Source organism: Hippocampus bargibanti, linkage group LG06, assembly GCF_051943395.1.
Source record: "Hippocampus bargibanti isolate YZ-2025 linkage group LG06, ASM5194339v1, whole genome shotgun sequence".
Lineage (NCBI taxonomy): Eukaryota > Metazoa > Chordata > Actinopteri > Syngnathiformes > Syngnathidae > Hippocampus > Hippocampus bargibanti.
The window spans coordinates 29,628,041-29,642,629 of NC_142739.1; the positions used below are offsets into that span (position 1 = coordinate 29,628,041).

General features: G+C 42.9%; 1 protein-coding gene and 1 long non-coding RNA gene across 3 annotated transcripts in view; both read right to left on the bottom strand.

Annotated features, from left to right (window-relative positions):
• The window catches only part of LOC148897182 (uncharacterized), a 38,178-nt gene that overhangs the window by 9,203 nt on the left and 14,386 nt on the right, over positions 1 to 14,589 (bottom strand). The gene's annotated exons all lie outside the window — the stretch shown is intronic.
• On the bottom strand, positions 4,542 to 10,900 carry sbk3 (SH3 domain binding kinase family, member 3). Of its 2 annotated transcripts, none has more exons than XM_088999563.1 (4): positions 10,710 to 10,900; positions 7,467 to 7,614; positions 6,747 to 6,949; positions 4,542 to 6,122 (listed from the first exon to the last, which is right to left on the bottom strand). In XM_088999563.1, the coding sequence occupies exons 1-4, from the start codon at positions 10,713 to 10,715 to the stop codon at positions 5,361 to 5,363; spliced, it is 1,119 nt and encodes a 372-aa protein (XP_088855689.1). In that variant the 5' UTR covers positions 10,716 to 10,900; the 3' UTR covers positions 4,542 to 5,360. The 2 variants fall into 2 exon arrangements, with proteins under 2 accessions (XP_088855689.1, XP_088855688.1); XM_088999562.1 differs by having other exon boundaries at positions 7,467 to 7,617; positions 10,710 to 10,899.

Here is a 14,589-nt window from a genome sequence, read left to right on the forward strand (position 1 = left end):
TCTAGCTATCTATTGGCTAGCTAGCTAGCAATCTATCTTTTTGAGTTACTGTACTTCCGGGTTGAGTGAACGCTGGCGCGTGTGGCTTCCACTGCTCACCCACTGCAAAACTGATCCTGTGACTGTAAAGTGACCTTGAGAGTTTTGAAAGGCGCTACCCAGCTATCTCGCCGGCTACCTAGCTAGCTATCAATTTGCGATCTATTAGTTACTTGGCTGGCTCGCTTGCTATTTAGCTGGTTATCTAATAGCTATATAGGTATCTGGCTGGCTATCTTGCTATCTATTTATTAGCTATCGATTAGCTAACAAGTTATGTTTCTATCTATTTGAATTACTTCTGGGTTGAGTGAACCCTGGCGCGTGTAACTGCCGCTGCTCACCGCAAGAAAAACTGATCTTGTGACAGTAAAGTGACCTTGAGAGTTTTGAAAGGCGCTGGTAGATGAAATGGATTACGTATTATTATTATTTTAAAATTCAATTGACAAAATGATGTCCAGTGTTCTGTATGGGACTGTTTTTTTGGACACAACCAGCAGGAGGAGCCAGAGTTTCAATGGTAGCAGCATTGATGAAAAAGTTCAGCTGTCTGAGGGACCAAACAAGGTCGCCGGAGAGATTTTGATGACAGTTTTTAAAACAGGAACGCTCCAATCCAATGGACCAGACCGCAACTGACTGGAAGAAAAAACATTGCAATGCAACCAAAAACAACGCAAGGACGATTGTGACAGATGAGATATTGAGCAGGTGGCCACTGGTGAGGCCGTTTAAGGTAGAAGTCCACAAAAAAAAAAACGGTCCACGGACCGGTACCGGGTCACAGAAGGCTAGACCAACAAGCTGTGACAAAATCCGCCAATAAATGAAAAAAAGACGTTAAATCATTGCAACAAATTGACCAAAAGTACAGCTAATCCCTCTCATCTGATCGGCAGCCATGACTTCCAAAGATGAATCTATTTTGACAAGAGAATTCCCCTCCACCTCGATGGAGGACGAACCAGGTGTACGTGGTAAGTCATCAAAACAAGGAAATACTATACAAGAATTATTTAATCATAAATGTAAATGTGAGCAAAGTTTGTCGTCTGGCCGCTACGAATTAGCTGATAGCCACCGAATGAAAGCAGCAATCGAACGTGTCCGTCTTTGTAGTCACACTTGCTAGTAGCATTGATGCTAACGCCGTATGTAGCATCGTAATTTATTACGTAGTAGCATTGATGCTAACACGTATGTCGGATCGTAACTTTAGAATTATTACGTTTACATTATCAGGAATATTTATTATTTCTTATTGGTCCATTACTTTGTAGTTTATTATGTTCTTTTATTTAATTCAACATTTGTAGTACAGTAGGATAATATTTAGAAATAAATCGGTGATTTTAAAATCTTTATTTCTAAGCGCCTTTCAAAACTCTCAAGGTCACTTCACGGTCACAGGATAAGTTTTTCTGTGGGTGAGCAACGGCAGCCACACGCGCCAGCGTTCACTCAACCCGGAATAATGCAAATAGATAGAAAGCTTGCTAGCTAGCGAATACATAGCTAATAGATAACCAGCCAGATAGCTAGCTAGATAGCTAGTCAGCTAATAGATAGATAGATAGATCGATAGGCTAGAAAGGCAGCTAGCTAGCTAGACAGCTCATAGATAGCAAATAGTTAGCTAGCTAGGTAGCCAACTAGATAGCCAGCTAAATAGCTATAGTTAATTCCTAAATTATACGGGTCTGGAGTGTGATACTCTGAAAGTCGTTCCTAAAATACAGGAGTCGAATTTGTACTTTTCCCTTCTTTTCACACAATTGTCACCTTAAAAAGCCAAATACTGCATTTTCTATGGGTCAGTAAAGGTATGAAATGAATATGATAGAGTAAACTATCTCTTAGCTAGCTAGCTTTTGATCCATTTGTGTTATTCCCGGGTTACAGTTTATGTTTATGAGTTCTTCCGCTGCCTCTGTTTCGGTGGTCGTGTGACGCAGAAAGAACGCATGAAACACACCGGATAGTAAACACACAATCAACTCTCGACTCGTTTATTACCCTGACGCGGTTTGTTACTGCATACCCTGCGCTGCACCACACGTTCACAACCGCCTTCCATTTCACTGCCGACATACCCGGCGTCTCCCTCGGGTACTGCGCAAAAATCTTTCGCCACGACTGGCAGAACTTTAAAACTTGAGCTGAAGGACTCTAATGAATCAGGGTTAAGAACTGGAAGCTGTTGGATGGTATACAAAGCTTAATGTCAGAGAACGGTTGGATCGTGGCGGGAGGACATTTTAATACGTGATGACATTGCTAGCCGCAAGGATGAATTTTAGACATTTGGACGTCTGGATTTACTTCCACGGCGCCGCTATCAATCAAGCTATCGTTTCACGGAGATACTGAGAGAAGCATACAGTACTCCAGTGATAACTCGGCTTACGAACTTAATTGGTTCCCAGACTGTGTCAGGCGAAAAGTGTGTATGCCAAAAAACAATTTCCCATAGGAAGCCATTAAAATGAGACTAATCCGTTCCCAGGTCCCCATAAAACATAATTTTCTACTTTCTAAGTTTTAAAACTACACAAAATATACCTTATTTTATGTATAGTAAACGTGCTATGGTATTATAATTAAAGAAATAAACTGTACTGTGTAATAAAGTCGTTTTATTGACCTTTGTGATGGTCGTCGATGGCTTGATGGAATGGCGTGGAGTTTCATCGGCATTAAACACTTGATGAGGATTCTTTCACAATCTTGAGGAATGATCCTTATGGGTGCTTTTTCTGTGATAATTTTACCTAGTTCATCTGTTTAGCTGGGTTGATAGCTTTTGGCATCAAGTGTACAGATGGCTTGTGCGGGTTTTTTTTTGTGGAGCCTGATTTGATGGAATATTTTAACCTTGCAGTCTACAATCTGCTTTTGAACTATCAAAGTTGAAAATTTTCATAAATGTAACGTTCGTGAACCGAAAAGTTGGTAAGCTAAGGGTTCGTAAACCGAGGTATCACTGTATAATAATAATACATTTCATTTATAAGCGCCTTTCAAAACTCTCAAGTTCACTTTACAGTCACAGGATAAGTTTTTCTGTGAGTGAGCAGCGGCAGCCACACGCGCTATTATTATTATTATTATTATTATTATTTCTCTTTCAAGCGAAAAATCAAATCGTTGCACGGGAGAAACTGTATTGCTTTGGTGTATGTTATCATGATATATTGGCTAGCTATCTAGCTATCTAGCTTTGCTAGCTATCTAGCTAGCTATCGTTTAGCTATCTAGCTGGCTAGGTATCTATCTATTCGTGACTGTATCCTGTAACTGTAAAGTGACTGAGAGTTTTGAAAGGTGCTTATAAATGAAATATATTATTATTATTGTTGTGACTGTATCTATTAGCTAGCTATCTATTTGAGTTACTTCCGGGTTGAGTGAACGCTGGCGCGTGTGGCTGCCGCTACTCACCCACGGAAATGCTTCTCCTGTGACTGTCAAGTGACCTTGAGAGTTTTGAAAGACGCTTAGAAATGAAATGTATTATTATTATTATTATTATTGTTATTATTTATTATTATTATTCTGAGCAGTCTTTCAAATTAGACAGATCTCAGTTTTTGCCGTTTCAGGTCTGTGTCCTCCGAATAACGGTGTGCATTCGTAGGACCGTGCAGATAGTAGCGACAAGGTGATGAAGTGCAGTGCGTGTAAATAGACGGGCCTGGGGTTCTATTTTTAAACGAGTGTTGAGTGGCCCTTTAGCCGCAGGGTTAGCGCAGGAACCGCTCCAAAGTCAAACTGAATAAGTAGCACAATGCAAATGGTACTTAGAAATTTGAAGTCTCGTTACTTTTTCACCCTTTTGAAAGTTTTTATTTATTTTTGCATCGACAATAAATTTGTTTTTAGGGTGTGCGAAGTTGTTCCAGTTTATTTAGACGAGTGGAATTTGCATGGCATGATTCAGTGTTCCTAATGGCCATATATCTTTTCGGGGCGGGTGGGCTGTAACCCAAGTACGAGTCATTTTTCATTCAGTGATTGTGTCCCTGTCACAGATGTAGGGCAGCCATTAAAATACAAGGGAATATATATATATATATATATATATATATATATATATATATATATATATATATATATATATATATATATATATATATATATATATATATATTCTATCTTTGTGACTGCTTTATTTCCTGTGTGATAGCTGACCATGTTAAGCGCTTTTGTTAAAGCTTCAGCAGTTGTTAAATCACTATATAAATCATTGCAATACAGCATTGTATAAATATTGTATATACGTATAAATATGTATATATATATATATATATATATAGTAAAGTCTCGTTATATCGATATTCAAGGGAGTCCGAAAAAATATCGATATAACCGGGACTATCGATATATCCGATATCGATATAACGAGACTTTACTGTACATACACACACACACACACATCAGCATATATATATATATATATATATATATATATATATAAAACACAAATTTTACACACTGGCATGAATGTTTATCATACTTTTTTATTATTATTTTTCATTGTATTTATTTTTTTTAAAACACATATTTACACATTGACAATGATATCTACATATATGCTGTATATATTTTTCAAATATTGATGGAAAATACCAAAGGACCTAATATTTGCAATTTCATGTATACACTCACTGGCCACAATATTAGGTACGCATGCGATATTTGATTGGTTAAGATTCAGTACAGTTCATTCTGAAGAAAGATAATATAAAACATGAAAATGATAATTTTTTTCGTGACATAATTGACTACTGGTAGTTGCTTCAAAAAATTTGCAACGCTCCTCAATGTGTCAGTTAAAGTGATAATTTCACCAAATTTCAAAATATACAAAACGGTGACCTCTTGAGAAACAAGTGACCCGAGTTTTGATGAGATACGAGCCGTCATTCGGCCGATGTTTTGCTTGAACTCGCTAGCTTAATGCTAACAAACATTGCAAACCACCATAAATGGCCGAACAAAAACGATTGGTGTGATATTGTGTGAATAATAACAATAATACATTTCATTTCTAAGCGCCTTTCAAAACTCTCAAGGTCACTTTACAGTCACAGGATCAGTTTCTCTGTGGGTGAGCAGCGGCAGCCACACGCGACTGTAAAGTGTCCTTGAGAGTTTTGAAAGGCGCTTAAAAATGAAATATAATATTATTAAAAGCTGTACAAGGTCAAATGAAGGTCACTGGGAGCATTTTAAGGTCACCCGAAAGCCCAATATCCCAAATTATTTTTGAGGAGCGTATCTGGTCAGATAGGGCAAAAACCGACCCTGATGTTAGCTTATCTCTCCCCTCTTCCTTCCCTGACAATCTCCTCCTCGACTCCCCCTCCCCCCTCCCTGATTTTCCTGGCTTCCCTCTTGGTCTCCTCCGCCCTCCTCCTCTCCTCCTGCTCGGTCTCCATGAGCCAGGGTCCTCCCAGATAGCTCAGAATCTCTTCGGGGTTCGCCCTCAGCTCAGGGTCCGGGTTGAGCAATTGGCGCAAAAGAGCCATGACCAGCGAACTGAGTCCGCGGAACTGTGACGGCGGCGGGTTGTTCCGGTGGTTCTCCTTCATGACGCTGTAGCAGTCCAATTCCTTCTCGCCGATCTCACTTCCGCAGTCTCGTTCAAACCAGGCTTTGTATTTGGTGTACCCTGGGTCATCCGTGGTGCTCTCTTCCCACGGGAAGCAACTGGTCAGTAGGCAGTAGGTGAGGATCCCCAGAGCCCAACTATCAATGCAGGGTTCCACCGTGATCCAAAGATCCTCCTTCTCCTCCTTCTCATCTGTGACTTCACACTCCTTCTCCTTCTCCGGTTCCTTGGCGGGTTGCACCTCAGGGGTACAGAAGGGCGACTCGTACCACACGGCACCGACGGTGTAGCCGATGGGCCTGGTTAGGCCAAAGTCGCCCAGTTTGACCCAGCTGCACGAGCTGTCACACAGGAAGATGTTCTCCGGTTTGATGTCCCGGTGGACGAAGCCTAGCGTGTGGAGATGGGTCACGGCGCCGCTCAGCTGGGACATCACCCTCTGGACTTGGTCCTCGTTCAGGCCGGCCTGCAATCCACAGAATTGAACCATGATACTGTAAATGTAGAATGACAGATGCTAACTGAGTTACTGTGAACAGTCCAGGGATACTTTGACTGACAAGTACCTTCAAACTGCCATCGGCACTGCACGCCACTGTGGTTAATTCTATACGGGTTCCGACGGTAGCCCTTGGATAGGATAGACCTAAGTAATCTGTTGATTCGTCTGCAGAACCGGGTGGTCTTTAGAGGTCATGGTCTAAAATGGTTTAGCTCCTACACGGCAGGCAATACTTTGTTGTATTGGGCTTGGATTCTGTGCATCGGTTGGATTTTAGGACCCATGCTGTTTTCATCGTATTTGCAGTTGTATTTAGTTCCCTGGTGTCTTTCGGCCTTTGTTGGTACATTTTGGTATGTCCAGTAGCTAGTCTGTAGTGCTGACAAGACGGCACACAGAGACGCTGTCAGTGACGCTAATGGAAGCCTCATGCCTCACTTCACACACTTCCCTGCTGCCGACTGGGCCGTCACGGCCGAGTGTTCTCGCTCTTATCGCTCTTATAGCTTTTCTTGCTACCGATAGTGACAAGATGTCCCTCGTTATCCCATCCCTGTTGTACAATCGTACACATAACAGTCTACCAACCTCCGATACGATTACGCTGTAGAGGTCACCGTAGAGGCCGGCCTGCTGGGCAAAGACGTAGTGCGTCGACGTGCAAAAGAAGATCCCCAGTGCCCGTGTCAGAGAGGGATGGGTACAGTAGGAAAGAGATAAGTTGTACTCCCTCAGGAAGGACGTGAGACTCGTGGAGCGACGAGGAAAGAACTTCAGCGCCATTGGCGTTCCTGGAAGGAAATGAAACATGCCGCAGACTCGTCAGATGTCAAACGATCGACTACAGTCAACTGGATAGCAATAAACCTGCGTGAGCAGGAATTCATGATCCCGCTTGCGTTGAATTGTCTTACTAGAAAGGACGTGAGAGATACTAGTTCTCGGACTTTGAGCCGGATTTCAAGATTGTTACTTTTGCGCATCAACAACCGGGGGAACAAATGTTACTTTCTCTCTGCGGGCGATTGCGTTACTAACACCTTTGAGAAACCCAACTCTGAAGCATCGCACTTGATTAAAGCAGCCGGTGTGTAAAAGCCAAAATGGACGCCGTCCAAAGACTCATCCGTCCTCGCATGACTGCCACAGTTGCTCAACACAACGTAATGTTGCATCACAAGTGGGAAACTGGAGTCTGGGATTTGGAGATGCGTTAGCTAACTGAGTTAGCGAGCGTTTTGGCGGCATGCTAATTTCTCACTGCGACAACGGAGACGAAATGAGCCACAAAGTGTCATCGCAACGGACCTTTCTTCCTGTGGACGGCGAGCATGACCTTGCCGTAGGAACCTTCGCCCAGGAACTTCAAGACTCTGAAGTGTTCGGACACCTTGAGTCTGGAGATGGCTTGCGCTGACAGGTAGCAGCGCTCGTCCAGCTCTTTGGCATTTGCCTCCTGCTGGGGAACAGAGGAACGGCACATTTGACTGCTTTCCTTACTGTTGTCCTTTACGATAGGTTCAACAGAAGGAAACATTTTTGGCGGAATGCTCAAATGGGTATTCTGTTTGTCTTATGTCGCAATGTGTTAGCCAGACTTCACACAGATCTGGTCATCATCCAAAAGATGAACAATCGTTGCTCGGTTGTCCTGTCAGAATTCGCCGATAAGTCTGACTTCTTTGATCGGACCCACAAAATAGGACATTACGTCAAACAAATTCTCCTGTTATGTCAAAGGTTTGTTTTGTTCCAGCTCTTGCTGGACTGGAGGGTGTTTCCCTCCTTTCGGCGGACCATAGAGCTTCCAAGTCACTGCCTGATTATTGACCCTTGTCGAAGTCCTGCTTCGAGTGTTATTTTGTAGACCTTCTCGCTCATGTTCCTCGTTTTCAAGATTTTGGTACTGGAGATTTTTACTAATTTTGGCTACGCCCGTTTGGACTCTTTGGTTAGTGTATTTTCAAGGTATCGATGAAAAGGTTTCCTCAGCCGTCGTCTGTACTTCTTTGAACGGCGGCGGAAAAAATAATTGGCACCGCCCTACCCACTCTGGAGGACTTGCACACTGCAAGAATCCAAACTAGAGCGCGGAAAATCCTACTGCCCACCTTTTCCAGCTACTCCCCTCAGGCAGGCGCTACCGATCCACGCGCACCAAATCCAGCAGATATTTAAACAGCTTCTTCCTTATGATGAAGTCTTTCTTATGATGATACTAGTGCAGCGTGTTCTACTGGAGACAAATTCCTTGTGTGTTCTACATACTTGGCAATAAAGATGATTCTGATTCTGATTGAAGTTGTCGGACGTTTTGCTTCTCATCAAAGAGGCTTCGTTAGCTGACGAAGCCTCTTGAATGAGAAGCGAAACGTCCGACACCTTGAAAGAAGTACAGATGACGGCTGAAGAAACATTTTCATCAATGGACCACTCCACTACGACTGAGAGCTTACACAGTCGTATTTTCAAGGTATGTTGGGACCTTGCGGTTTTGCAAGACCTACATTATCTGTTCATGTTTTGTTTTCCTTCCTTTTTGTCGCTAGCAATTTCTGCAAAGACATCAGCAACTGGTTGAACGTACAATAAACAAAGAAGTTGGTTAAATAGGTGCGAGTGATTGATTGGATCGGACTTCTAATCTACAAACCTGCGATCCATCAATTTCTTGCATATTTGTGTCATGATGAGGCGCTTATTAATGTCTCTCGTTTTGCCTTCATAACTTCAAATGAACGTTTCAATCTGCTATCACAGCGTCCATCGAGGGACAGGGCGTTGGGTCACATGTTCTAGCGGGATCAACAACACGATGGCGGCATCTGTAGCTGTCACTCAGGTCTTGAATGGTCAACACTTTGTCTCGCCCGGCGGAATCTTGGATGATAACGTTTTGAAGTAAATCCCTTATCAAATGTGAACGGGAAGGGAGATTTACGACGTTCCAGATAAAACATGGTTATTCTGCCCTGGTCTGTCGGGGAAAGTTCACCCCGTCACCCTATGCAAAGTCTTTATGCGCCAATTCCCTGCTCGCATGCATCGGAAAATGTCAGCAAGTGGGAGGGTGACCCAGATTCGAACAGGACGGCTGTCTTTTAAACGGAACATTTGACCTCTCGGAAGATGTATGGCGTGTCGATGGATTCAAATGTCGGCGAAATGTTCAGACAGTCACGTCGGACGAACCACGTGTATACGTGTGACCTGACAGTTGGTAATATATGACCGCCAATGTGAAATGATGCTGATTGAAGGCCACATGGAACAGAATATTAACTTTTAAATTCTTGGACCAATCTCCAATTTCTTGCGGGCTGACGACCAGTCCAGGGGGGATCCCGCATCTCATTCAAAGTCTGCTTTGAATCTGCTTGAGAAAATGAACCTCTGCTCACTGCTTTGAGCAGTGTTTTCAAAATAGCGCAACATTCCTAAATCATAAATCTGTAATTTTTATTCATGTCGGAAGCTTTTATTTGGATTTGATAGAACTGAATCCAAGATTTTTTTTTACATTGAATATGATTTGTTTTAATGTTTTCATAACTTATTTGTGGCCTACAGTAACATTTTTCAAGTGAATTGAAGCTCCGTCATCAATGTAAAATGTAACACATTCCCCCTTCCCCCTTTTTAGCTCATCCAAATGTATTATCAGCTATCTAGCTAACTATCTCGCTGGCTAGCTATTTGCTATCTAGCTCCCTGGCCGGCTATCTAGCTAGCTATCTATTAGTTATGTGGCTATCTAGCTGGCTGGCTACCTATCTAGCTAGCTAACTACAGTAAAGTCTCGTTATATCGATATTCAAGGGAGTCCGAAAAAATATCGATATAACCGGGACTATCGATATATCCGACCCTGTTTGCATGTAATTTTCTCTGTGCGTGCATAGAAATAGTATCGATATAACCGGGACTATCGATATATCCGATATCGATATAACGAGACTTTACTGTATTAGCTATCTATTGACTATCTAGCTAACTTTCTATCTATTTGAGTTACTTCCGGGTTGAGTGAACGCTGGCGCGTGTGGCTGCCGCTGCTCACCCGCAGGAAAGCGTATCCTGTGACTAAAGTGACCTTGAGAGATTTGAAAGGTGCTTATTATTATTAATTTTTTGTCAAGGCTAAAATCGAGATAATGTGCGCAAAGTTTCAGTGTTAGTTATTTCTTAATTTTCTTAATCATCAGGTTTTCACTATCAATTAGCAAAATTTAGTCATTGAAAAGTAGAATTGCCATGAGGTCGTGAAGTTCACTTTTGACAAACTACCCTATCGATTGGAATTTGTGTCGTACTGTCGATCAGGATGTTTTCGCACGGTCACAACAATTTAAAATTTTTAGCTCGTGAAGAGCATGTTGACGAAATGAAATTAATATTCAATATCAACACTTGCACGACTCACGAGCTACGGATGGGCCAACGTTCTAAACGTAGAGCTTTCGTCTTAGGCGAACGGGGTCTCGATTGGCGACTTTGCATCGTTTCGGCTGATTCAAAACAAAATGGATTCATCTTGGTCAAAGTACTCACTGTCATCTCTTGTACGAGGTGCGTGATGGCGCCCCCCCCCTCCCGTCAACCTGTGGTCGTCCACACCTTCTCGCGTTGGGCTGCAGAAACTGCACTAGGACTGGAGATGCTCGTTTGGTGCCGGTTGAGTCGACTACTGGACCTGCAGCTGATCGGCGGACCGGCAAAGTAGACAATGACCGCCTCTCCCCCGGGGATGTACGCTATACACAACGCCCCCCCCCTCTCTCTGCGGCTAAGTCTGTCTGTGCCTCGCCTGCTGGGCTTCTGGCAAGTGCTCCTGAATGGGTTGGGAGGTATTTCAAACCTCCTTTTCACCCCTAGTAAGCCCCCCCCCCATCAGCACCCCCTCCACGTCTCCACAGTTGATGACCCCCAGTTTCCAATCTGTCACTCACCTTCACCGTCCACCAGACTCTTTCCATGCCCCCCCCTCTACCCCAGTCCTCACTTAGAGTCCGAATCTGTGATTTCCATCCGTCGCGTCAGATTCCTGATTTAATCAACGGGGTATGCGGGAACGATCGCAATCGGCCAACAAGCCTGTACGCTTAATCCAAGCGGTCCAACTGGGATTACAGGGTACAGTTAAGCGAGGCTCTGCTGGATTTATCGTCCCAGATCACTCCCGTCTTTGGTTACTCTTCATTCCATGTCTATCAATGCACCGGCGGTAATAAAGGAGTGACGCGCACTCAATATATCCGCCCACCTTCATGTATTTGACTGTTTAAAGCCTTCAGAAAACCACGTCAATCATCTGAGATTCTATCCTAACTGACCATTGATGTACATCAAGTCATTTTGAGTACTAGACCGTGTCATGTAAAATCGAAGGAGGAGATGTGTTGTCGTTTCTCGGAACCCCAACTCGGACCCAGTCAAACCCGCAACAAAACGTAAACAAGGTGCTACGAACTGACTTTCTGGAAAGTGAAATGGCTTTGATTGTGGACCACCTGAGGCACACCTGTGCAGTAAACGTGTTGCTGACTGGTCTTGATCTTACTTCAGCTCAAAACCTTCAGGATCCTGTTCAAACCCACCAGAAAAATGTCACAGAGTGCATACTAGAAGATCTGAAATGGATTCTCAGATCATCCAAAGCACTTTGAATGCACCGATGACCATGATCGGATCATTCTGAATCAGAATCAGAATCAGAATCATCTTTATTGCCAAGTATGTAGAACACACAAGGAATTTGTTTCCGGTAGAACACGCTGCACTAGTATCGTCGTAAAAAAAACTGCTAAGTGGCACTATACAGTTCCAAATACAGTTCCAGAATACAACTGCACCCAAATAATGAGGGTGTGCACACTTTTGCAACAATGTGATCTCCAGAAAAAAATGCTCAAGTCGAGGACAGATACTTGAAAAATTACAAAAGTCACCGAGTCTTTGTACTTGCTGACTTCCTGCCACTATCTAGAATTGACTCCATTTTGATCAAGGGCCCTTAATTACGGTAATGGATTCCATTAATAATAATAATAATAATAATAATAATACATTTCTTTAATAAGCGCCTTTCAAAACTCTCAAGGTCACTTTACAGTCACAGGAGAAGTTTTTTCTGGGTGAGCAGCGGCAGCCACAGGCGCCAGCGTTCACTCAACCCGGAAGTAACTCAAATAGATAGAAAGCTAGCTAGCTAGCCAATAGATAGCTAACAGCTACCCAGCTAGATAGCTAGCCAGCCAGCGAGATAGCTATGTAGCTAATAGATAGATAGCAAATAGATTTGGTGTTCATGATCGATGGCTATATCAAATATTACACCCATCCAACCATCTCTTTCCTCTGGAGCGTATTATGGGATGTCAGCCAAGTTGAAATGGAGCCCTACAGAAATTAAAAAAAATACAGAACTAGCATGTCTGTGCCAGCTGTTCTTCCTACTTTGCACCATCTGCAGGTCAAAAATCCTCTTCTGTGTCTCTCTTCGCCTCAACGCCCTACTCTTCTTTCTGTTGACGCCTTTCGATTTCCCCCTTGGTAGTACATGCTAGCCGGCTATTATTGCTCCCGCCAGCGTTATGTAACACAAACACGGGCTGCTATCACAACAGCCGAGCCGCGATCGGGTTACTATGATCACCCACCCCCCCCCCCCCCCCTGCTGTGGTTTACGCCTCTCACACATTCCGGTCTGCTAGAAAGTTTGTAGTCACCCCGCAGGGGGTCCTTGGCCCCTGCTGTGGCAACCTCCATCCACTCCATCATCCAAATAAATGGCCACAAGATGGACGCCAATCGAACATAGTGCGAGAAAATACAGTAAAGTCTCGTTATATCGATATTCAAGGGAGTCGGAAAAAATATCAATATAACCGGGACTATCGATATATCCGACCCTGATTGCATGTAATTTTCTCCGTGCGTGGATAGAAATAGTATTGATATAACCGGGACTATCGATATATCCGATATCGATATAACGAGACTTTACTGTATTTGGAAATAGCACGGTTCTTCTCGCAATTTGCATAAATTCCACTTAGATTTAACCCTAACTAGCTAGTTATCTAGTTATCCTCTCGGACCCAGCATGCAAGGCACTTATTCCTAATTACTTTAACAAACATAATAAACATGAAAACGCCAATTTGCAATATTAATGAAGTTTCTAGTGTATCTGCCGGCATCTGTTGCTGTTGCAATATCACAACTTCCAAGATGTACAACCCAGAGTTCCTTGAGACACTTTATGCAAAAAGCTATCCATTCCATCAAGCCATCAACGACCATCACAAAGGTCAATAAAACAACTTTATTATATAGTAAAGTTAATTTCTTTCATTACAATACAATATCACATTTATTATACATGAAGTAAGGTGTATTTTGTGTAGTTTTAAGGCTTATTTAGTTGAAAACTATGTTTTATGGGGACCTGGGAACGGATTATTCTCATTTTAATGTTTTCTTATGGGAAATGAATGTTTGGAAGAGACACTTTTCTCCTTACACACACTTTCTGGGAACCAATTAAGTTCATAAGCTGAGGTATCACTGTATATATATTTTTTTAAGTTTCTTTTATTCCCCCCAAGTTGATTTGATAATACCCATATTGATTGGATATAATGTATGAAAAGTTTGTCCATGTGACATAATCACCCGCCGCGCCAGCTGTCACAATGGCCTTTTGTGACAGTGATAATCGACTGCATTTTTTTTTCAAGCTTTATCTCCAAGAGATTAATATTTCCAAAGCAATGTCACCGTGCCTTACTATCTTTTCACACGGGACTGCTGTGTTTTCTCATGTCACCATTCCTCGCTGGGGAACCTGTCGCATAACGTGATAAAAGAGGGAACGTAGGAACATGCCTGTCTGCGGGGACAGCTGTTCCTTGTTTTGTTCTGATCTATGGGGGCTTACCGGTAGTGTGTTGTATTTATGGATCCCCAAAATGATTGCGAGCGAACGATGCCGCGATGTGGCTGGCGAACGGTACGACATGCCTACGTGTGATTGGCACCGAGACGCGGCATCAACAATAACATGGTGTGGTACACGTCCTCCATCAAGGTTAGACTGCCAAGTTTTAAAAAAAGCAGCCAACGAAGGCTTACTTGAATGCAAATTTGGAAATGTTTGCGCGGTCGGGCAGCTTGTGAGATCACCGGCGTGCGCTCGGACCAGAATGAGACATTTGTTGGGTTGAAAATGATCGTTCCCTCTCTTCATGGCTCTTCACTGTGTTAGAAGATGGCAGTAAAATCAGAAGAAACCAAGGTGTTGAACAAAATAATAATAATACATTTCATTTCTAAGCGCCTTTCAAAACTCTCAAGGTCACTTTACAGTCACAGGATCGTTTTTTTCTGCGGGTGAGGAGCGGCAGCCACATGCGCCAGCATTCACTCA